General features: G+C 49.9%; 1 protein-coding gene across 2 annotated transcripts; it reads left to right on the top strand.

The window, feature by feature from the left end:
* Positions 1-254: 254 nt before the first annotated feature.
* On the top strand, positions 255-12,954 carry Ap2s1 (adaptor related protein complex 2 subunit sigma 1). Of its 2 annotated transcripts, none has more exons than XM_020170832.2 (5): positions 255-413; positions 5,210-5,359; positions 10,866-10,979; positions 12,352-12,411; positions 12,583-12,954. In XM_020170832.2, exons 1-5 carry the CDS (start codon positions 411-413, stop codon positions 12,682-12,684), a joined length of 429 nt encoding a protein of 142 aa, XP_020026421.1. In that variant the 5' UTR covers positions 255-410; the 3' UTR covers positions 12,685-12,954. The 2 variants fall into 2 exon arrangements, with proteins under 2 accessions (XP_020026421.1, XP_073913889.1); XM_074057788.1 differs by having other exon boundaries at positions 365-518.
* The last annotated feature ends 8,340 nt before the right edge of the window (positions 12,955-21,294 follow it).

Here is a 21,294-nt window from a genome sequence, read left to right as displayed (position 1 = left end):
CCTTGTATGCACACATGAATAATAAAACAATTAAAAAAACTACTATTCCCAGCATGCTTTCCATTCCGGGGCGGAGCGATACTAGAAGTACCTTTCCCGAAATGCGAACTCAAGCATGTGGATATTGTAGTCTTCCAAAGATACCTTCGTCCACAACTCCCGGTATGCATCTGAAGCTCAGATCCTTTGGTAGGAAAAGGGTAGTCGCGCAGCATGCTGGGAAGCGAGCCCGACTCTGACCCTGAGTTGCCGCCTGGAAACTACAACCCCCAGCGTGCAGTGCGTGAAAGGTCAGGCGGGTCCTCCTGCCGGAAGTCCTCTCCAGCCCTGGGCCCCCTAAACTGCAGGCAGAGTCGGAGCCGCCCAGTTGCCGCGGGACCCGGGCCACTGGGGTCCGGACAGGGGTCGCCATGGTAACGGGGCCGCGCCACGCGGGGGATGGGCTGAGGCAGGGTTCACGTGCAAAGAACCGAAGCTTGATTCGGCGCTGACGAACCTCCCCTTCCCAGCTGCGAATGGTCTGGGCCAGATGCGGGGTCCGGGGACAGGGGCGGATCAGGAGCTGGGAAGCGGGATCAGGCTCTTGGTTCGGCGTTCGGGTCTTGAGATAAGGGAACATGGGAGAAAGGGTGCCGAGGGGGGAAGGATTTAGCGAGCGGGAGACTTTGGAGGTGGCTGGCGGCTGTTGAGACAGGAAAGGCCACTCGCCAGGTGCGGTGTCGGGGAGGGGACGTTGGAAAAGAACTGGGGGGAGGAGGCCCCCCTTTATGGCAGGGATCTCCAGAAGAAGGAGCTGGCTTTGTGGGCAGAGAGGGGCTGTGGGAACAGGAGCAAGGTCCCGCCGAGGGCCGGGAATCTCCAGGGGACAAGGCTGGACGCGGGAGACCGGAAGTGGCGAGGGGCCGGGGCGCGGAGCCCGAGACCGGGAGAGGGGACCTGGAGCCAGGGGCGCGCTCTAGAAATGAATGCAGAGCAGTTCAACAGATATTTCTAAGAGGAGAGGTCTTGGGGGATACAGAAGAGAGTGGAGGAGGCAAGAACTGAGCACTGGATTTAGGGGTACCCTGTTCCCCCAGGCTGGGGCTTCGGAAGTGAGAAAGGGTTCTGGGGAGTCAGAAAGTAGATGAATGGGGGAGGACATCAGAACACCGGGCGAGTCTCCCCAAGGAACAGGGTCCCTGAAGGCAAGAGGTGACCTTTGGAACCAGGAAGGTGGCCTTGGAGTCGGGGGTGGGGATGTCTCCAATGAAAGACCCACTGAGGCTTGAGAAAAGGGGCCGAAAGTGAGAACGTGAGGTCAAAGAGGACACGTCCAGGGACAGGGGATTGGAGACCAGGAAGGCTGGGAGCATCTGGAGAGGACCAGGGAGGACTGCACAAGGCTGGCTGCAGGAGGGGAAGGGTGGGTCCTGGGGGAGGGAGGAGAAACGCAGAGATGTTAAAAGAGATTTGGTAATAAGAGACAGGGCTGTCACCCCAAGGCTTGTCTCTAGTTCCCCTTCCAACATGCTCCCCACCACTTTACCCTGGCTCTGGGTTGCCCATCCCACCCTTTCCCTTCCTGCCCTGTCCTCCATGCCCTGCTAGGAAGTGGGTTTCCCTGGCTCAGCAGAAGTTCTCTGAAGGAGATTTAACATCCTGTTCCTCTCCTACTTGGTGAGCTGGGGGAGGGGATAGAGTGTAAAGAACAAGGTCTAGGAAAGAGAGGGGACCCCCATTAAAGGAGTGAGGGCTCCCACAAGTTGGGAGAATGGAACTCAGAGCAAAGCATTTGAACCCTGAGCTCTGCTTTTTTGGTTGTGACCCCTCCTTTTCCTGACCCTCACTTTGCTGGTCTGTAAAATGGGCAGTAGAATGCCTGTCTGAGACTGAACTGGACCCAAAGCCAGACTTCCTAGCTTGGGCCATGGTTTCCTCAAAGCCAAATAAGGTATGATGCTACTAAAACCTAGTGCATATACAGCACCAAGTAGACACCAGTCCCTGTACTACACCCGTTGTTATTTTATTTTGAGGACTGGAGATCGAACCCAGGGCTTCATACATCCTCAAATGCACTACCATTGAGCTACATCTCCAGCTCTCTTCTGTTTGGGGATTTTTAGGCGGTACAGGGGTTTTGCGCTTACCAGGCAGGCACTCTACCACTTAAGGGCCACCTTCAGCCCTTTTTGTTTTAGCTATTTTTCGGGTAGAGTCTCAGGTTTATGCCTGGGCCAGCCTGTACTATGTGCTCCTATTTTATGGAGTGGCTGGGATGACAGGCTTACGCCAATATGCTCAACTTTTTATTGGTTGAGCTAGGGTCTCACAAAGTGTGCCTGGGCTGGCCTCGAATCTTGATCCTCTGATTTCCACCTCCTGAGTAGCTAGGATTACAGAAGTGAGCCACTGTGCCTGGCCTGTACTTTTGTTTTGTTTTTGCAGTACTGAGGTTTGAACTCAGGGCCTCACACTTGCTAGGCAGTTGCTCTACCATTTGAGCTACACTCCCACCCCTGTATTTTGTTTCTGAGACAAGGTCTCACTAATTTTGTCCCAGCTAGCCTCAAACTTGAGATCCTCCTGCCTCTGCCTCCCAAATAGCTGAGATTACAAGCATGCACCACCATACCTGGTTCCCCTTATGTTATTAACTTGTGTGTTAGTCTTATGGGCCAAGTACTCTCATTATGTCCACTATGTAGCAAAGGGAAGCTGAGGTCCAGAGAGGTTAAGTGATCTGCCCATGGACACACAGCCAGTAACTAATGATGCTGGACTCTGGCTCCAGAATGTATAATTTTAGCCACTTGGATGAATGCCTCTGTCATAGTGACGACTAATTTTATTGAGGATCCAGTGGGCAACTCTGCTAAGTACCTCTGGCTTTAGCACGTTCAGTTTCCACAGCAGCCCTGTGAGAGTTGACTTGGCTTTTCAGAATCCTCATAGCCAGCTTCCCAACCAGAGCTGATGATAACTATGGCTACTACCACAGAGCACATAATCTAAGCCAGGCGCTGCTCTGGGTGCTTCGGATACATTGTTTATTACTCAGGTAACTGAGTCACTTAAGAAATGGCAAGGCTGGCCTGGGCATGGTGGCTCACACCTGTAATCCTAGCTACTCCAGAGGCAGAGATCAGGAGGATTGTTCAAAGCAGAGTTTGAGCATGGTTCAAGTGGTAGAGTGCCTGCCCCACATGCACAAGGCCTCGAGTTCAAACCCCAGTACCACCAAAAGGTGGGAGTGCTAGAGTGGAGCTCAGTCTACCCCTGAGCTAGATGTGTGAAGCCCTGGGTTCCATCCCCAGCACTGAAACACAACAAAAAAGTGACAGAGAATTTAGAACACATTTTAGCAATTCCTGAAAAAGTTAAACAATTGCTGGTTTCCATAGGAACCAGCAATTCCACTACTGGGTATGCAACCACAAGAAACGAATATACTTGTCTGCACAAAAACTTGTCCACAAATGCTCATAGTAGCATTTGTAATAAAAGCCAAAAAGTGGAAAGGGCTCACATGTTCTTCAGCTGCTGTGTGGATTAACAAAGTGTCATAGCTTATATGGTGAGCTATTACTCAGCTGTAAGAAGATGTGAATTACTGAGAAGTGCTACAGCATGAAGGAACCCTACAGACATCAGACCCGTTACAAAGGCCCCATCTGTATGACCCCAGTTCCCTGACATGTGCAGAACAGGCAAATCCATGGACAGCACAGAGTAGATTGTGGCTGCCATGGGCTAGGGGAGGGAGGAGGACTGCCAATGGGTGGAAGTCTTCTTGTGGGGTTCAATGAGCCCAGCATGGGAGCTCACGACTATAATCCCACCCACTTGGGAGGTGGAGATGGAGAGAATTGAGGTTCAAAGCCAGCCCAGGCAAACAGTTGATGAGACTCGATCTCCAAAATAACCAGAGCAGCCAGGTGCCAGTGGCTTATGTGTGTAATCTTAGCTACTCAGGAGGCAGAGATCAGGAGGACCACAGTTCAAAGCCAGTCCTCGCAAATAGTTCACAAGACCCTACCCTATCTTGAAAAAAAACAAACACAAAATAGGACTGGCAGAGTGGCTTAAGTGGTAAGAATGCCTCCCTAGCAAGTGTGAGATCCTGAGTTCAAGCCCCAGTACTACCAAAAACAACAAAAAAAAGTTACTCCAGTTTTCAGTGAATCTTCAGAATAAAGAATCAATTGGCATACTGCCAAAAAATTAAAAATTAAAAAAAAAATAACCAGACCAAAATGGACTAGAGGCGTGACTGAAGTGGTAGAACACCTGTTTTGCAAAATGGAAACCTTGAGTTCAAACCCCAGTCCCACCAAAAAAAAACAAAAAAGTTAGTGAGACCCCCCATGTCAACAAATAAACTGGGCATGGTGACACACACTGTTACCCAGCTACATCAGAGGCATAATAGATAGGATCCAAGTCTAAGACTGGACCCAAGCAAAAACTTAAGACTCTATCTGAAAAGTAACTATAGCAAAAAAGGGCTGGTGGTGTGGCTTAAGTGGTAGAGCACCTGCCTAGCAGGTGGGAGGCTCTGAGCTTAAACTATATGGCAGTGGTGTTTGTTAACTGAATATGCTGAGGGAATATCCTAGAAACTGTTCCAGTGTACATTTTAAGTGGGTAAATTTTGTGGTATGTAATCATATTTCAGTTTTTTAGCTTATTTAACCTTCAAAACAGCCTGGCAAGCCAGGTGCCAGTGACTGACTCCTGTAATCCCAGCTACTTGGGAAGCTAAGATAGGAGAATTGAGGTTTGAGGCCATCCCAGGCAAGTAGTTTGCAAGACCCTATCTGCAAAAGGGACTGGAGGTGTGGCTCAAGCAGTAGAGCACAAGCTCTGAGTTCAAATCCCAGTGCCAAAACAAAATTTTAAAAAGCCTGGCAAGATGGGTCTTGGAAAACTTGTTTTGCCAGACAGAAAACATGCTCAGAGGGGCAAATATGAAGTATGGGAACCCATCTGGGGGTGCACATCTGTAATCCCAACACTTGGGAGGCTGATGCAGGAGAAGTATGAGTTCCAGGCCAGCCTGGGCTACATAGGAAGACCCTGGCTCTATGGAGCAAAGGACTTGGCTGCACTGGGGACTTAAGACCAAGGCTGTGTGGCCTGGCTAGGCCCGGGGCCCTTCGCCCTGTCTCCCCTGAGGATGGGCGGGGCTCTCGGCAGTGCCCTTCTCACTTTCTCCTCTGCTCCCCAGATCCGCTTCATCCTCATTCAGAACCGGGCGGGCAAGACTCGCCTGGCCAAGTGGTACATGCAATTCGATGATGACGAGAAACAGAAGCTGATTGAGGAGGTGCACGCCGTGGTCACTGTCCGTGATGCCAAGCACACCAACTTCGTGGAGGTGACTGAGGGCCCCACCCCTGTCTTTGCCACCTCTCCCTCCCACTGCCTGCCTACTACCTAATGCCCTGATCCCCTGATCCCTCAGCAGGCTTTTTAATCTTCCTTCCTTTCTATCTTTTTTTTTTTTTTTTGCTACTTTTCATTGTGAAAAGCAACAAACTCACAAATTAGTACAGCGAGAGAGAAGAGCAGGTTGACAAGTCATCTACCCATTACCCAGATTTAACCAGTATTCAGAGTTTAACTTCTATTTGTTTCTTTGTTTTTGGTGGGACTGAGGTTTGTTTTTTTTGTTTTTGTTTGCTGGGCCTGGGGTTTGAATTCAGGGCTTCACGCTTGCAAAGCAGGCATTCTACCACTTGAGCCTTACCTCCAGTCCATTTTGTTCTGGTTATTTTAGAGATGGGGGTCTATCAAACTATTTGCCTGAGCTGGCTTCCAACCACAATCCTCCTGATCTCAGCCTCCCTAAGTAGCTGGGATTACAGGTATGCACCACTGGTGCCCAGCTTATTTACTTTTTTGTCAAGGAAGTTTTTTGGCTTTGGTTTTGCTTTTCTCTGTGCTGGACCTTGCGTATGCTAGGCAGGTACTCTGCCGCTGAGCCATGCCCCCTGCTCTACAGAAACATTCAAGTACGCTAAAGTAGAGAGAATAAGAGAACAAGCGTCTTTGCTGCAGTTTAATTTATTTTTGGAGGCAAGGATACATTACGTATCCCAGGCTGGTCTCAAACTCACAATCCTCTTGTTTCAGCCTCCCAAATGCTGGGGTGACAGACATGTGCCACTGTGCCCAGCCTGGTTTTCTCTTTTTGAGACAGTGTCTCACTATGTAGCCCAGGCTAGCCTGGAAGTTATGAACCTCCTAACTCAGCTTTCTGAGTGCTGGGATTACAGGCATGTGCTACCATGCCCAGCCTGCCACAGTGGTTTAAATGAAATTATAGCCATCATGACACTTCACCCTAAATATTTTAGGATGCAGCTTGGAAAATAAAGACATTCCTCTGCATCATCACAGGTCTGCTCTCAGACCTGTTCTAATTAGTAGTACTACCTTAATATTACTCTAGTGTTCATATTTAAACGTGCCAAATTTCCCAAGTCTTCAAAGCTAACTCCTTAAAGCCAGTCCACAATCCTGCCCTGATACTGCTGACTGTGTCTGTTTAGGCCATTTTAATCTGGGAATCTCTAAATTTTATTCCCACAGTAGTCACCTCCTCAAGAGACTGAGAGCTGGGGATCTGGCTCAGTGAGAGAGCACTTGCCTAGTGTACACAAGGTCCTGGGTTCCATCCTCAGCACTGCAAAGAGAAAAAAGAAAGAAAGGAAGGGAGGGAGGGAAGAAAAGAAAGGAGAGAGGGAGGGAGAGAGAGAGACAGAGAGAGAAAAGAAGGAAAGAAATCATATGTACATCTTTAATCCCAACACTTGGAAGATTGGGGCAGAAAGATTATGAGTTCAAGGCCTGCTGGGCTACATAGCAAGAGACCGTCTCACAAAATAAAATAATGACCAAACTGTTTAATAAGAGAAACAGACCAGGCTGGGTCCTGGGGACGGAGCTCAGTGGTGTAGCACTTGCCTAGCAGGTTAGAGACACTAGGTCTCATCTTCAACACCAGAGAAGAGAGAGGGAGGCAGGGGGAGGGGGAGGGAGAGGGAGAAGAGAGCAATCGCTGCTCTGGGAATGCTGTTGCTTTGGTCCTGGGACACAGGTAGGAAAGACCCTGTATCTGGGCCATAAATGCCCAAGGAAAAGAAGCAGCTAAGGGATGGGGGGAGGTGCTGGGTGTGCCCCTGGGGCATGGAGTCCAGGTTTGGATGGTTTGCTCCGGAGGACTCACTGGAAAGGTGACATGTGAGCCAAGACCTGAAGATACTGAGGGAATGGAAGGGTTGTTATCTGAGACAGGAGCATTTCAAGCCAGGGGAGCAGCCAGCGCAAAGGCCCTGAGGCAGGAGCCCATGGTGGGCATTCCTGGAATAGTGATAGGAGAAGCAGGCAGGGAGGAGTCTGGAGGAGGGGAGGGTAAAGACAACAGGTAGTGTTCTGGAAGACAGAGTACTGTGGGAACCACAAGGTTTTCAACAGAGAAGGGACATGTACCAGTATAAACAGGAACAGAGGCAGGTCCCCTCAGGAGGTAATGGCAGTCACATAGGTATGAGGTGCTGGTGACGGGCCTGCCATGGGAGTATTGAGGTGGCCTGGGTTGGCTGTGCAGCACAGAAGGTAAAGCCAGGGCTGATGGCTGGGATGAGGACTCGAGCCCCAAGCAGGATGGGGTGTCCCTTCTCGAGGTACAGCACACTAGGGAGAGCAAAGAGCAGGAGGGAAGCTGGATGTGATGTCACACGCCAGGAATACCACACGTGGGAGGCAGAGGCAGGAGGATCAGAGAAAAGGAAGGCTTGCGGAGTTGCTAAAGTGGTAGAGCTCCTGCCTACCAAGCATGAAGCCCTGAGTTCAAATCCCAGTGCCACAAAAAGGAAAAGCTTGCTACAGTAGCTCACACCTGTAATCCTAGCTTCTTTGGAGGCAGAGATGAGGAAGATTGAGATTTACAGCCAGCTTGGGCAAAACATGAGCAAGACCTCACCTCAATAATCCAGATTTCCCAGGAGCTGGTGCTGACGCCTGTAATCCTAGCTGCTCAGGAGACTGAGATCAGAAGGATTGCGGTTCAAAGCCAGTCCGGGCAAATTGTTCTCAAGACCCTATCTCAAAAAAACTCATCACAAAAAAGGGCTAGTGGAGTGGCTCAAAGTGAAAGTCCTGAGTACAAGCCCCAGTACCACCGAAAAAAAAATCACAGAAAAGGTCTGGCACAGGGCCCAAGCAATACAGTGATTGCCTACCAAGGCTCTGAGTTCAAATTCCAGTACCACAAAAAATAATAATAATAATAAATTCGAGACTATCCAAAATAACCAAAAAAAGCAAAATGGGCTGGGGGTGTAGCTCAAGAAGTAGAGCACCTGCCAGCAAGTGCAGGCCCTGAGTTCAAAGCCCATCTTCACCAAATAAATAAAATAAAATGAAAGAGGGAGGGAGGTGCTGGGAAGGTCGGGTCCCAGGTGTCTACCTCCTGGTGGTGGTTAGGGAAAGAGCAACAGTCGGAGGTCAGGGAGAGGCCTGAGCAGGGCACAGAAGTGTGGCGGAGGATAGCAGGCAGAAACAAGCGGCCCAGTGTGTGTGGGGGAAGGTGGTAAGATGTGGGTGTCCTTGCAGCCAAAGGGACAGGAAGAAGACAAGCCTGGCCACTTTTGGGGGTGGGTGGGAGAAGTAAGGTAGAGGAATTGGAGGACCAGCTGGGCCTGTCTGGGATGCCTTGCTCCCAGTGCAGTTCAAGGTCCCACACAGTGCTGGGCTACATGCAGGTGTGAGGGCCCTAAAGGAGACAGTAAGACCCAATGACAAATGACAGATGAGAATGTGAACAAGGAGCCTGACTCTCAGGTCTCTTGTGCCCCTAAATTAAGCTTACTTTTTTTTTTTTGACGGGACTGGAATTTGAACTCAGGGCTTTGTGCTTGCAAAGCAGGCACTCTACTGCTTGAGCCACACCTCCAGTCAAAGTGAGGAAGACCCTATCTAGAAAAACAAAGTGCTAACAAAAGAGCTGTGGGTGTGGTTCACGTGCTAGAGCTCTGAGGCTGAGTTCAATTTCCAGTACAGCAAAATATATTTGGAAAAAAAAAGGAAGGGGAAGAAGAAGAAAAAGATGGAGGAGTAGCCAGGGCAGTGGGAGGGATCCAAGAGGGCGAGGCTGGTGAGCAGTATGGCACCATTTGTCCTTGGGTTGTGTGCAGGCACTGCTGTATCAGAAAACAGAATCCAACTGGGTGCTAGTGCCTACACCTGTAATCCATCTGCTTGGAGGCTGAGATCAGGAGGATCATAGTTTGAGGCCTGCCTGGGCAATAGTTCAAAAGACCTCCATCTCCAAAATAACCAGAGCAAAACGGACTGGAGGTGCAGCTCAAGCAGTAGAGTGACTGTTTTGCACGTGCAAACCCTAAGTTCAAACCCCAGTCCCACCAAAAATGGGGAACAAGGGAGAACGGAGGAAGGAGAGAACAAGGGAAACAACAATCAGCACCTAGGTATTAACAAGAGTTGAACGACTAGTGCTGGCACTCACAGTTGCCACCAGGTGGTGCCGCACGCATCCCAGAGAGCTAGGATTCTTCTCGGCTTTGGCCAAAGTACTTGGCACCCAAGATAGGGTCTCATGAACTATTTGCCCGGGCTGGCTTCAAACTGCGATCCTCCTGATCTCTGCCTCCTGTGTAGCTGGGATTACAGGCGTGAGCTTCGGGGCTCGGCTTTACCTGAAAGTTTGAATTCCAAAGAGCTCCAAATTCTGGATTTTTTTTTTTTTTTGAGACTGGTCACACTGTGTCACCCAGCTCCTCAAACTCATAGGTTCATTAGGTCCTCCTGCCTCAGCCTCCCAAACAGTTGGGTCCCCAAGCACATGTCACTCAAAGTCTGTAACATTTGGAGGGCTGACATGAAGCTCAGGTTTCAGAGGTTGACCTGGGTACAGTGGTGCATGCCTGCAATCCTGGCTCTTAGGAAACAAGGTAGGAGGATTGTGAGCTACAGGCTAGCCTGCACTGCATAAGACCCTGTACAAAAAAGAAAAAAAAAGAACAATTTTCAGATTTTACAGCATTTTGGATTTCAGATTTTCAGAACAGTAAAGTCTATGCAAATATTCAGAAATCTGAAAAACTGAAATCACACCTACTTCTGGTCCCAAGTACATGGGATAATGAATTTTCCACCTGAATTTAATCCAGTGAGGGCAGAGCCCAGGCTGTCTTGGTGACAGTGATGACCTCCACACTCTCTACCTCGACCCTGACACACAGTAGGTGCTTAGGAGATGTTTGTAGAAGGATTGACAGAAATAACCTGGGCTAAGGAATTTTTATTTTTTTTGAATGCAGCATCTTCCTGCCTCAGCCTCCAAAGTACTGGGATTATAGGTTTGTGCCACCATGCCCAGCAGACTAGGGAATTTGACTCCCCAATGTGGCAGGAGGTCATAGAAGGATAGACAAGGATGGATGGATGCTACTGGACACACCAGGTTTCCTCTGAGCCCTGGGCTTTTGCACAGGCTGTGCCCTCTGTCTTGACCATTTCTGCCTGTTCTCCAGCTCTCACTCGTGTCCCTTCCTCTAGGAAACCTCCCAGACTTCCAACCTTCCAAAGGGAAGAGTTCCCCATCTGGGCTTTCCAAATGCAACCCTCCAATGCTGGAGATATCTGTCCTGCCCCTGGAATGAGTGGCCCTGAGCTGAACTGTGAGCCCCAGGAGGGCAGGGCTGGGCCTGGTTTTGACACCGCTGTGCTCCAGCACAGGGCCAGGCCCAGAGCTGGGCCTCAGACCAGCACAGAGGATGGGACGGAAGGCTTGGGCCTCTCTGGTTGGCACGGTGGGTCCTAGGCACACCCCTCGCTGACAGTCTCTCTGCCCACAGTTCCGAAACTTCAAGATCATTTATCGTCGCTATGCCGGCCTGTACTTCTGCATCTGTGTGGATGTGAATGACAACAACCTGGCCTACCTGGAGGCCATCCACAACTTTGTGGAGGTACGTGGAGTCCTGGGAACAGCCTGTCCCTCCTCCAGGCCCTCTGTGGGTGAACTCTGTGTTTCTCCCCTACCCTGCCCTTTCTTTTGTCCTGCCTCCTGTCTCTGCTCCAGCCCACTGGCCAGCTACACCACCTCTCCATTTTTACCCCTCTACCACCCAGTTCAGTCTCATCTCTCTCCCAGTGCCTTCAGCTGGCTCTTCTGCCATCGGTCATCACCTGATCATCCTTGCTTTTGGTTTTTTGGGACAGGGTCTCACTATGTAGCCCAGGCCAACCTCCAGCTTGTGATTTTCCTGCTTCAGCTCCGAAGTGCTGGGATTACAGATTGGAACCACTGTGCCCAGAAACAGTAGTTTTTGGTTTTTTGTTTGTTTTTTTTTTAAGTGGTCCTGGGGTTTGAACTCAGGACCATGTGCTTGCCAAGCAGGTGCTTTACCACTTGAGCCATGGCCCAGCCCTTTCACTTTGAATATTTTTAGAGCAGCTCTCTGTTGATGTGCAGGCTGGCCGAGACCATGATTCTGCCATGTGTACCTCCTGAATAGCTGGGATAACAGGCACATGCCAACACACCCAGTTTTCATTGGTTGAAATGGGGTCCTGAACTTTTTGTCTGACCTGAAACCTCAAACTTCCTGATCTCCACCCCTGGAGTAGCTGGTATTACAGGAGTAAGCCACTACACCTGTTATGACGGTGATTCTTAACTTTGCTTGCACAACCCACTCTTGGCATGAGAATTAAAAACTCCAAATACTCAAATAAGCAGATAAATAAGTAACTCAGAATACTCATGCCACACCCAGGCTAATTAATTTGTAGAGTCAGAATTCCTAGCATTTTTTAAATGAGGATTTGAGACAGTGTCTCCCTATATAGCCCAGGCTGGCCCTGAACTCTCAACCCTCCTACCTCCCAGGTGCAGGGATTATGGGTGGGCCAAGATCTCTGCTCCCGTTTCTCCCTGTGTGTCTCTCTGTTCTCACCATCTCTGTCTCTGGTCTCTGTCTCTCTCTCTGTCTCTCTGTCTCTCTCTCCCCCACTCCCTTTCTGGTCCTTTCCCTTTGGTCTCTCTCTTGCCTGTGACCTTGACTCTATTGTCCCTGTCTCTGCCTCCCTCCCTGCCTTGCTATTTTTTTTTCTTTTGAACTCAGGGCCTCATACTTGCTAGGCAGGTGCTTTACCATTTGAACCACTCTGCCAGCCCTTTCTGGTGGCCGGATTTTTTTTTGAGATAGAGGGTTCCAGAACTATTTGACAGAGCTGGCCTCGAACCTCGATCCTCTTGATCTGTGCCTCCTGAGTAGGCAAGATTACAGGCATGAGCCACCAGTGCTCCTCTCCTTACTTCCTGTCTCCCTCTCCCAGGTCTTAAACGAGTATTTCCACAATGTGTGTGAGCTGGACTTGGTGTTCAACTTCTACAAGGTAAGCGTGGTGGGGCGGGGACAGAGTGGGCGTGGCCGGGTGGGCGTGGCCGTGACGGGGCGTGGCCCAGAGCATCAGCAGTCCTTCTGGGCCTCCTGCAGTCTGTTTCCCAGCCCCCAATGTTCAAGCCTGCACCCGGCCTCCCCGGGCCTGCCTCCCTCCCTCCCGCAGGTGTACACAGTGGTGGACGAGATGTTCCTGGCGGGGGAGATCCGCGAGACCAGCCAGACGAAGGTGCTGAAGCAGCTGCTCATGCTGCAGTCCCTGGAATGAGGGGCCCTGCGCCCCTAGACCGCTGCTCGCGCCCCCAGGCCGCGGCCCGCCCCAGCAGCCCCCCGCCTCCCTCAGCCGCTCCGAGGAAGGACCAAGTGGGTCTGGGGCTGCCAGGAATGAGACTGCATCCTACTGCCTCTGGGCCCCAGCGGGGGGCAGAGGCCACCTTGGTGTCCCGAATAACCGTGCTGTTGTCTTTGATGCTGTGAGTGTGTGTGTGCGTGGAGCCCCCAATAAACCTGTGGTCCTGCCTGGCCTTGCTCTCCCTGAGCACTTGCCTGTCTTCCCTGGAAACCATAGATCCTCAGGATGTCCTGCCCTTGGTCCATCAGTGAGTCACTCAGTCTCATTGTTCTGGGCAAGGTGGACAGAGGCAAGTATATTTCAGACCTGCTCCTGACCACAAAGGGCTCCTGAGACTGCAAGGGGTGACAGTTGAGACACTGAGCACTTGGTATTAAAACAGTTCTACTTAAGTGGAGCAGTGGCTCATGCCTGTAATCCTAAGTACTTGGGAGGCTGAGATTGGGAGGGTTGCAGTTTGAGGTCAGCCTGGGCAAATAGACCTCATATCAAAATAACCACAGCAAAATGGACTGGAGGTGTGGCTCAAGTGGTAGAGCACCTGCCTAGCAAGCTCAAAGCCCTGAGTTCAAATCCCAGTAGCAATAAAAGTTGACAGTAAGTACTAGCCACAGTCGTCCTTTTCCACTCAGAGAAGCTAAGTGGTGAATGCCTTCTGCCACCATCAGCTGAACCAATATAGCCATATAGCAGAGCGGCGGTAACAAATCACCCCAAGTTAGTGGCTTATGACTGTGTTAGAGTTCTGGAAGAAGGAAGCCTGAAATGGGTTTCATCGGCTTGTAATGAAGGTGCCAGCAGGGCTGTCTCCAGGCCCTGGGGAGTTTTGTTTCCTGGCCTTTCCTGCTTCCAGAAGTCACCTGCTGTCCTCAGCTTGTAGCCCCTTCCACCTCCCAGTCTCAATCTCATTCATTCTCTCTCTCTCTGTGTCTCTGTTTCTATCTCTGTCTCTGTCTCTCCCTCTCCCTCTCCCTCTCCCTCTCCCTCTCCCTCTCTCTGTCTCCTGCCTCCCTCTTAGCTGCATAAGGACCCTGTGATTACTGGTCCCACACGGATAACACAGGATGCTCTCCCCACCTCACAGTCCTTCATGTAATCACATCTGTAAAGTCCCTCTGGCCAGACAAGGTAATGTGCACAGGTTTAGCGATTAGAATCTGGATGTTTTGAGGGAGCCACTATTTAAACATTTTTCCCCACAAATATTTATATAAGAGTTAACCAACTCGCGTTTGCACCAAATCCACCATGGCCAGGCTAATCAGGAAAGAGAGTTCCAAGCAGAGGGAACAATCAGTGCAAAGGCCCTGAGGCAGGGGGTGCAAGGGCTAGTGTAGCTGGAAGAGTGAGCAAGATGGAGAGTAGAGAGGATTGGTTCAGACTTGTAGTGGGTTGAGGATAAGAGGAAGGTTGGTTGCAAAGAGCCTGACCAGCTGGACTGAGGACACTGGTTACTCTGTCACAGATCCACAGAGAGGATTTTCCCTTTTGGAGGGTCTGGGGGAGTCCTTGAATCAAAGAATACATGCAGGGTGTGGAGAGCATGCCTGTAATCCCAATATGCAAGGGGCTGAGGCAGGAGGATCACTGGAGCCCTAGCGTTTGAGGCCAGCCTGGTAAACCTAGTGAGACCCTCTCTCAAAAATTTACATACTGGGTCTGGGAGAGTGGTTCAAGCTGTAGAGCACCTGCCTAGCAAGTGCAAGGCCCTGAGTTCAAATCCCATACTGACAAAAAAGTTTAAAAATCAGTAAAAAATTAAGCCTTGTGTTGGGATTGTGGCAGAGCTGTTCAAATGGTTAATTACAAAACACCCAGAACCTGTAAGCAAACAGAGCAAGTCACTCCTTTGTGCACTGCTGGCATGGAGGCAGCTGGCTGGAAAGCCGCCAGTCTCTTGCAAAGGTAAATACGCACTTCCTCCGTGACTCAGCTGTCCCTTCCTACCTGTTTACACATGACAAAATCCAGGGCCACACGCACACTTATGCACACGTGTCCATAGCAGCATCGTCCATGATGGCTGAAAGGCAGTGGAAACCCAGATGTCCATCCAGACCACACATGCTGTGTCCACACAAGCCACAAAGGGGAATGAAGCAGCCAGGTGTGCTGGTTCCCGCCTGTAATCCCAGCTACTCAGGAGACAGAGGCAGGAAGATCATGAGTTCAAGGTCAGCCCGGCTCAGGCAGTGCAACCCTGTCTCAAAAACAAAACACAAGGGCTCGGTTCTCTGCAAGCTTACCTAATTGTTTATGTACTTTAGGCTGGTGGAGTGGCTGAAGGGGTACAGCACCTGCCTAGCAATGTGAAGCCCTAAGTTCAAACCCCAGTGCTGCCAACAACAACAAAAATCTAGCCAGTATCTAAGTGTACATTAAAAAAATAACAGCCAGCTGCGGTGGCTCACACCTGTAATTGCAGCTTTCTGCAGAGATCAGGAGGATCACAGTTCTAGACCAGCCCAAGCAAATAGTTCCTGAGACTCCACCTCAACCAATAAAAGTTCAACACAGTGGTACAAGCCTGTAATCTCAGCTATTTGGGAAGCATAAATTAGGAGAGTCATGGTCCAGGCCAGCCAGAACATAAAGTGAGAGCTCATCTCAAAAATAACCAGAGTGAGCTGGGCGCTGGTGCCTCACGCCTGTAATCCCAGCTATTCAGGAGGTGGAGCTCAGGAGGATCACAATTTGAAGCCAGCCTGGACAAATAGTTCATGAGACCCTATCTCGAAAAAACCCTTCACAAAAATAGGGCTGGTGGAGTGGCTCAAGGTGTAGGCCCTGAGTTCAAGCCTCAGTACTGCAAAAAAGAAAGCCAGAGTGCCAGGCACCGGTGTCTCACACCTGTAATCCAAACTACTCAGGGGGCAGAGATCAGGAGGATGGCAGTTCAAAGCCAGCCCCAGGGAAATAGTTTTTGAGACCCTATCTCGACAAAATCCATCACAAAAAAGGGTTGGCGGAATCATTCAGGGTGTAGGCCCTGAGTTCAAATCCCAGTCCACAAAAAAAAAAATAACTAGAACAAAAAGGGGCTGGGGCATCACTAAAGTGGTAGAGTGCCCGCCTAGTAACTGTGAGACCCTGAGTTCAAACTCCAGTGCTGTCAAAAGAAGAGAAAAGACTGATCAGTTCTGCTGCAGTGGAAATGAAACATGTGGGCATCAAAGATACTATGGACAAAAGGAAAAAACAAGCCACACGTTGTGAGAAGACAGTTGCAACATGTGTAACTAACAGAGATTAATGTCCACCATATGTAAAGAGCTGCTATAAATCAATAAGAAAAAAAACCAAACAACTGAATAGGAAACTGGGCAGAAAGGGGAGAGGAAAACAGTTTCAGAAGCCTGGCAGGTGGGGAAGGCTGCAGGTCCTGCTCATAGGGCAGAAGGCTGGCTTTCTACCTCATCACATGCATAAAGTAGCCTAGATGTAGCCCATAAGTGCTTATCAGAGGCCTGGGTAAAGACAGACCTGGCAGAAGCACAGGAAGCCTCATTAATGGGGGTGACAGTGCACTCAAGGTGGCCATGGCGGAAATGAATTTTTTCTAGCCCGGAAAAGGGAGGAGGCAGGCCCAGCCCAGAGGGAGAATGTGAGGTGGAAGATAAGGTTGGCTCTGTGCCTGAGACTACAGGAGTGTTGTCAGGGTTAGCCAGAGTCAGGCCTGCCTTTCCTCCTCCCCAGTGATGCAATCATAAACTTTGTGGCTGTGACATACACTTGCATTTTTTTTTTTTTTGGTGGTGGTACTGGGGTTTAAACTCAGGATTTTGAACTTGCTAGGCAGGCATTCTACTGCTTGAGCCACAACCCCAGCCCTTTTTTTGGTCTTAATTATTTTTCAGGTAGGGGCTCATATTTTTGCCAAGGAACAGACTCAGACCATGAAACACCTACCTGTGCCACCTCATAGCTAGGATTACAGGCGTATACCACTGTGCCCGGCCCCTGCAATATCCACTGTCGTTGCATTTCCTGTGTCAACTGTACACTAAGCACGAATAGCTTTGTTCCTTGAGCTACAGAAGAGCCACCATCCTTCCTGACTCTCAGGCTGGAGTCTCCTGGCAGGAGGCTTCTTCTCACATCCCACATCCCTTCCAGTGGGACATCCTGTTGACCTGACCTTGGAAATTACCTCAAAGTCCCACCTCCACAGCGGGTCCAGCTGCCACCGTCATCTCAGGCCTGGACTATTTCAGTCATCTCCCTGCTGCTTCTGCCCTTCCCGTTACTAATAGAAAAGTCATCCCACGCCAGCAGAATCCTTGTTGTTTTTTTGGATTTTGTGTGTGTGTGTGGTACTGGGATTTGAACACAGGGCCTGCATATTGAGCCACTCCACCAGCCCTTTTTCGTGATGGATTTTTCAAGATAGGGTTTCTTGTACTATTTGCCTGGCTGGCTTTGAACCTCAATCCTCTTGATCTCTGCCTCCTGAGTAGCAAGGATTACAGACATGAACCACCGGCACCTAGCCAGCAGAATCCTTGAGAGAACTCAGTCCCTCTTCAAACACTTCTGGTGGTTTCTGCCTCTCTCAGAATAAAAGGCAAGTTCTCACTGTGGCCCACAAGGTTTCTGCCCCCTCTCTGACCTCTCCTTTCACCCTCTCCCCTTTGCATATTCTAATGCATGCTTCCCTTCTTTCCTTAAGTCGATCATGGCACAGCCCTGCCCGCAGGGCCCTTGCACCCATGAGTCCATTTTTTGGGGACACTCCCCCCCCAGGTATCTGTGTGGCTCCCTCCCTCACTTCCTCAGGTCTCCTCTGAGGTGTCAGCTGGACCTTCCTGACCTCACTATAAAATAGTTATACTTCTCTCCATACGTGGTATCACATGAATATCAAAACCTATTTTATTTTTTATTTCCTTGGGTAATATTTATCCAAGTTTCACTGACATACTATATATACAAAATATAAAACTAGGATGGGGGTGTGGCTCAGTGGTACAGTGCTTGCCTAGCATGTGCAAAGATCCTGAGTTCCATCCCCAGCACTGGATAAAAAAAAATGTCCCAACAATTTCCTCTTCACCTGCCACCTGCCCTCATCCTGTACTCCTCCCTGTACTTATCACCATCTGACATTGTAGACCTACACTTCAATGCCATGGCCTCCAGCCACACTTGTGGCTCTTGGGCATGAAGATGGGAATCCAGCTGGCCGTAGTGGCCCACACTTGTAATCCTAGCTATTTGGGAAGCTGAGATTGGGAGGATCGAGGTTCAAGACCAGCCGGGGAAAATCAAGTATTTCTCCAAACTAACCAGTGTGAAGGTGTGGCTCCAGCGTTAGAGCGCCTGCTTTGCAAGGGTGAAGCCCTGAGCTACTCAGTCCCACCAAAAAAAAAAAAGAAAGAAAAAGATTTGTATGAATAAATATCATTCATGGTTCTTCTCCCTGATGACTTCTTATCTCCAACATGAACACTCAGGCAACCCCCCTATTCCTACCCAATCCCCACAACTTTTTCCTCCCCTCCCAGGATCAAGGACCCAGGACAGAAGCCAGATTGAGCAGGGCAGAGGGTGCTGGAACAGTCCTAGAAGGCTTCCTAGTGGAGGGAGCCAGGCTGGTAAGAGAAGTCCCAGCCCAATGGCGGGATCCTCGGGAGAAGCTCGCCCTCCGCCCGTGGGCCCGGCTGTTTCCATGGAGATGGATTCCCGGCTCCAGTCCTCAGCGCTAGGCGATGGAGACGTGGTTGCCATGACGACCCCGCATCCTCAGGTAGTGAGGTCTGCACCAGCCAGATGCCCTTTGCAGGAATCAGAGTGCTGTAGGATCAAAGTGACTGCACGGAAGGGCCGACCCCGCAGTCCCGGGCTCTGCACTGGCCTTCCACCTCCTGCCATGGGGCAGGGGACATCAGACCTCAGCCCTGCAGCTGCTGTCCCTCTCGTCCATCAAATGAGCGGACACGACTCATCCAACACGCTAACTACTACTACTTCTCTCCCCTCCCCTCCTTCTCCCCTCCCCTCCCCCTCCCCTTCTCCTCCTCCTCCTCCTCCTTCTCTAACACTATAACTTCTCACTTCTTTGTCTTCTTCCAAGACCTCTTGGCCCCCCACTCCCTGTGTCAAGACCTTGTCAAAAGGAATGAACACACTCACTCAGTCCACAGTTTGAACTTTATGGGGTTTTCTTTTGTTTTGTTTTTGAAGTACTGGGGTTTGAACTCAGAGCCTCATGCTTGCTAGGCAGGCACTGCACCATCTGAGCCCCACTCCCAGCCCATATAAATATATATATTTGACAAAAGTCTTACTATGTAGCCCAGTCTGGCCTGGAACTGGCAATCCTCCTGCCTCAGCTTCCTGACTGCTGGGATTACAGGCGTGAACCACCACGCCCAGCTCACAATCCAAACTTTGAGCTTCCCACAGCAGCAGCCAGCATTCACATCCTCCCAACTTACTATCTGGTGTCCTGATTCTGAAATCCTTCTAGCCCCGAGGACCCCCGATTCATTACTCAACCGCCTTCCCACTCTTTCCACCCTGTGACGACCACCCTGCCCCACCCAGTACATATCTGATCAGTGCCATTCCTCCCTTCCCCCTAACCTCAGATCCCTGGTCCCCTCTCTCCTTATTGGCCTCATAGGGAAACCTCACCCCAGCCCCCACAACTACCAGCCTGGTCCCAGAAAAATTCATAATCCTCTGCAAGTCTCACCTGAACTTCAGAACTGTGACCTCAAGTGGGAGCTGTCTGCTGTTTGGCAATTCCAGTTTAGAGCCTTAGCCCTCTTTTCTAAATCCTTCCCAAGTGCTGGGATTATAGGTGTGTAGTCTTGGTCTCTTGCCTGGTCCCAGAACTTCTTCATCGTCCTGCACCGAAACTCTATACCAGATAATCAACAACTCTCACCTCTTGCCCCCAGGTGCTGGTAACCTCTATTCTACTTTCTGTCTCAGGAAATGTACTGATCCTAGGCACCTCATATAAATGGAATGATACCATATTTGTTCTTTGTGTATGGTTTCTTTCACAAATAAAAATAATGCTTTCCGTGTCAATTTATGCTATAGCAGAATTTCATTCCAGCTGGACACTGTAGCTCACGCCTGTAATCCCAGCTACACAGGAGGTAGAGATCAGGAGGATCAAAGCCAGCCGAGGTAAATAGTTCCATCCTATCTGGGTGTGGTGGCATGGGCTTATCAGCCCAGCCACTTGGAAAATGATAATAGGAGGACTGAGGTCCATGCCATCCCAGGTGTAAAATTAAGACCCTACTCGAAAAAATAGCTAAAGCAAAAGTGGCTGGACGTGTGGATCAAGTGGTAGAGCACCTGCCTAGAAAGTGTGAAGCCCTGAGTTCAAACCCCAGTACTGCCAAAAAAAAAAAAAAACAAGAAGGATGTAATGATTTTCTCTTCTGTGTGTTTTTGTCCTTTTCCCTTACTCCATGGTGGCAACTGTAGCTGTCAGAGCAATGAAGCCAAAAGAACGGGACAGGGACAGATGATTTGGTATCTGTCTAGTCCTAGGGTTGCCTGTCATGTCCAGGGCTGGTCACTCCACCCACAGCAATTTGCTCAGCTCTGTAAGCATCTAGCATTTCAAATTCACTGATTTCACCAATCTACATCATCACAATTAACACTGATGATGTCATGGGGACATTGCAGAGCAGCCCAATTAGAACTTGGCATGTGTCTCTCTTCTAATCATTGTGGAGGCTCGGGAGGCCACAATCACCAAGTTCACGGACACCAATATGGTGACCCCCAAATATGGCAGCTTCTGTTGCTGGTTGAATCGTATTCCATTGTATGGATGTCCTACTCTACCCTTTCATTTCTGGATGTAAATTTGGCTTGTTTCCTGCACTGGTTTGTTTGTTTGTTTTAGCAGTTCTGGGGTTTGAACTCAGGGCTTTGTGTTTCCTAGCCAGGTGCCCTACCACTGGAACCACGTCCCTAATGCATAGTGACTTTTTTTTTCAGGATTTCACTATGTAGCCCAAGTTGGCCTGAAACTTTCAATCTTCCTGCCTCAGCCTCCTGAATGCTGGAATTACAGGCATACACCACCATGCTTGGCCTGTCTCCATATTTCACTGAGAAGAAAACTTCCCCCAAATTCCAAGAGGCCATCAACTCACATATCTGCCACCCTCTCCCCCTATTAGAACCATTTGTGTGAGCTGCAGGCTGGCTGCGGTGCTTCATACTTGTAAATCCCAACATTTCAGCATGTGAGGCAGGAGTATCTATATCAAGGCCAGTGTGGGCCTTGAAGACCCAGCCAGGCATCAGTGGTTCAACCTGTAGTCCTAGCTACTTGGGAGGCTGAGATTGGGAGAATCCTGGTTATAGTTTGTGAGACCCCATGTCCAAAATAATCAGAGCAAAATGGACTGAAGGCGAGGCTCAAATGTCAGAGCATCTGCTTTTTTTTTTTTCTTCTGGTACTGGGACTTGAACTCGGGGCCTTCACCTTGACCCACTCCACCAGTCCTTCTTTGTGATGGGTTTTTTTGAGATAGAGTCTCATGA

This window comes from Castor canadensis, chromosome 16, assembly GCF_047511655.1.
Source record: "Castor canadensis chromosome 16, mCasCan1.hap1v2, whole genome shotgun sequence".
NCBI lineage: Eukaryota > Metazoa > Chordata > Mammalia > Rodentia > Castoridae > Castor > Castor canadensis.
The sequence above is the reverse complement of the archived record's forward strand: the minus strand, read 5'-3'. Positions and strand labels throughout refer to the sequence as shown.

What these genes read in the sequence shown, in the direction of transcription:
- Ap2s1 (XM_020170832.2), top strand. An exon ending in AGCACACCAACTTCGTGGAG is followed by an intron (nt 5,360 to 10,865) that starts GTGACTGAGGGC and finishes CTCTGCCCACAG; the next exon opens with TTCCGAAACTTCAAGATCAT. An exon ending in CCATCCACAACTTTGTGGAG is followed by an intron (nt 10,980 to 12,351) that starts GTACGTGGAGTC and finishes TCCCTCTCCCAG; the next exon opens with GTCTTAAACGAGTATTTCCA.